Consider the following 975-nt stretch of genomic DNA (forward strand, 5'->3'; position numbering starts at 1 on the left):
AGTTAATTCAGAATTCCCATTATGCCATGATAGTCAAGCTTATTCAGAGAAATAACCCAGAATTATAAGGGCAGGGAACACTGCAGACATTCTTTCTCACATAATATTCAAGACTAAGTATCTATTCACATTCAAAAAGCTGATGATACATATTTTGGCAGTTTTCAAGAAATAGTGGTCAATCTGTAATAAAATCTCAACGCATCAGCTAACACCTGAGCACCTCCTCTTGCAGTTCGCACTGCATTAGGTGTTTAAAGACAAGCAGTTGGCTCAACAGACTTTAAAAAGATGTGTTTAATACTTAAAATGTTCACGGAGTTCTTGACAGAGTTGTATTTTGAAGTTTCTATTGCTGAGAAACTTGAGGTTCATGTTGTCTCTTTTTCAGTCCCAAAAGCTCCGTTTTGAGTTCTCCAGGCTTTGGTGGAATTTCAGGTATTGTCAAGTCCGGCAGGTAGTACCTGTGCACCACTTCGGCCCCGGCGCACATGGCCAGGAGGCTGGCGGCGAACATTTTCAAGTAGGTGGCCCAGGACACGCCCGCGGGCATGGTCGGTGGGCACGAAGTGCCCTACTTTCCGCAGACTGTACCACCACGGCCGGAAATGCGCCGGGTAGTCTATACTAGAGACTAGAATCCTGGGTGCCATCTTAGAATTCTGCCCACCATACTTCCATAGGCAGAAAAGATATTTATGGAAGGGATGTTGAGTGGTTCCAGAATTAGTGGGAAGACTGGAGAATGAACTCCCAAAACAAGCAGGCAATAACAGACACTAACAAATGTAAGGCAGGCAATAACAAATATAGCTTAAGATCATACTATGTGAAAACTCTAATAGAATAATATTATTGGTGCCACCACCACCAGATAGTAATTATTGTAACATAGTAATATGTAGCACAGTAATTGTGGTCACTAGTCTCCAAGAGGGCCCCCTATGATCTTCACCTCATGTGTTCACAGTCTGT

General features: G+C 42.9%; 1 protein-coding gene across 1 annotated transcript; it reads right to left on the bottom strand.

The window, feature by feature from the left end:
- LOC125170708 (protein BRAWNIN) lies at positions 1–603 on the bottom strand. Its single transcript, XM_047867393.1, has one exon. It carries the CDS (start codon positions 551–553, stop codon positions 350–352), a length of 204 nt encoding a protein of 67 aa, XP_047723349.1. The 5' UTR covers positions 554–603; the 3' UTR covers positions 1–349.
- Positions 604–975: the final 372 nt, after the last annotated feature.

The sequence above is a fragment of the Prionailurus viverrinus genome, chromosome B4 (assembly GCF_022837055.1).
Source record: "Prionailurus viverrinus isolate Anna chromosome B4, UM_Priviv_1.0, whole genome shotgun sequence".
NCBI lineage: Eukaryota > Metazoa > Chordata > Mammalia > Carnivora > Felidae > Prionailurus > Prionailurus viverrinus.

Excerpts from the sequence above, each read along its gene's own strand:
- LOC125170708 (XM_047867393.1), bottom strand. The coding sequence starts at position 553 with ATGCCCGCGGGCGTGTCCTGGGCCACCTACTTGAAAATGTTCGCCGCC.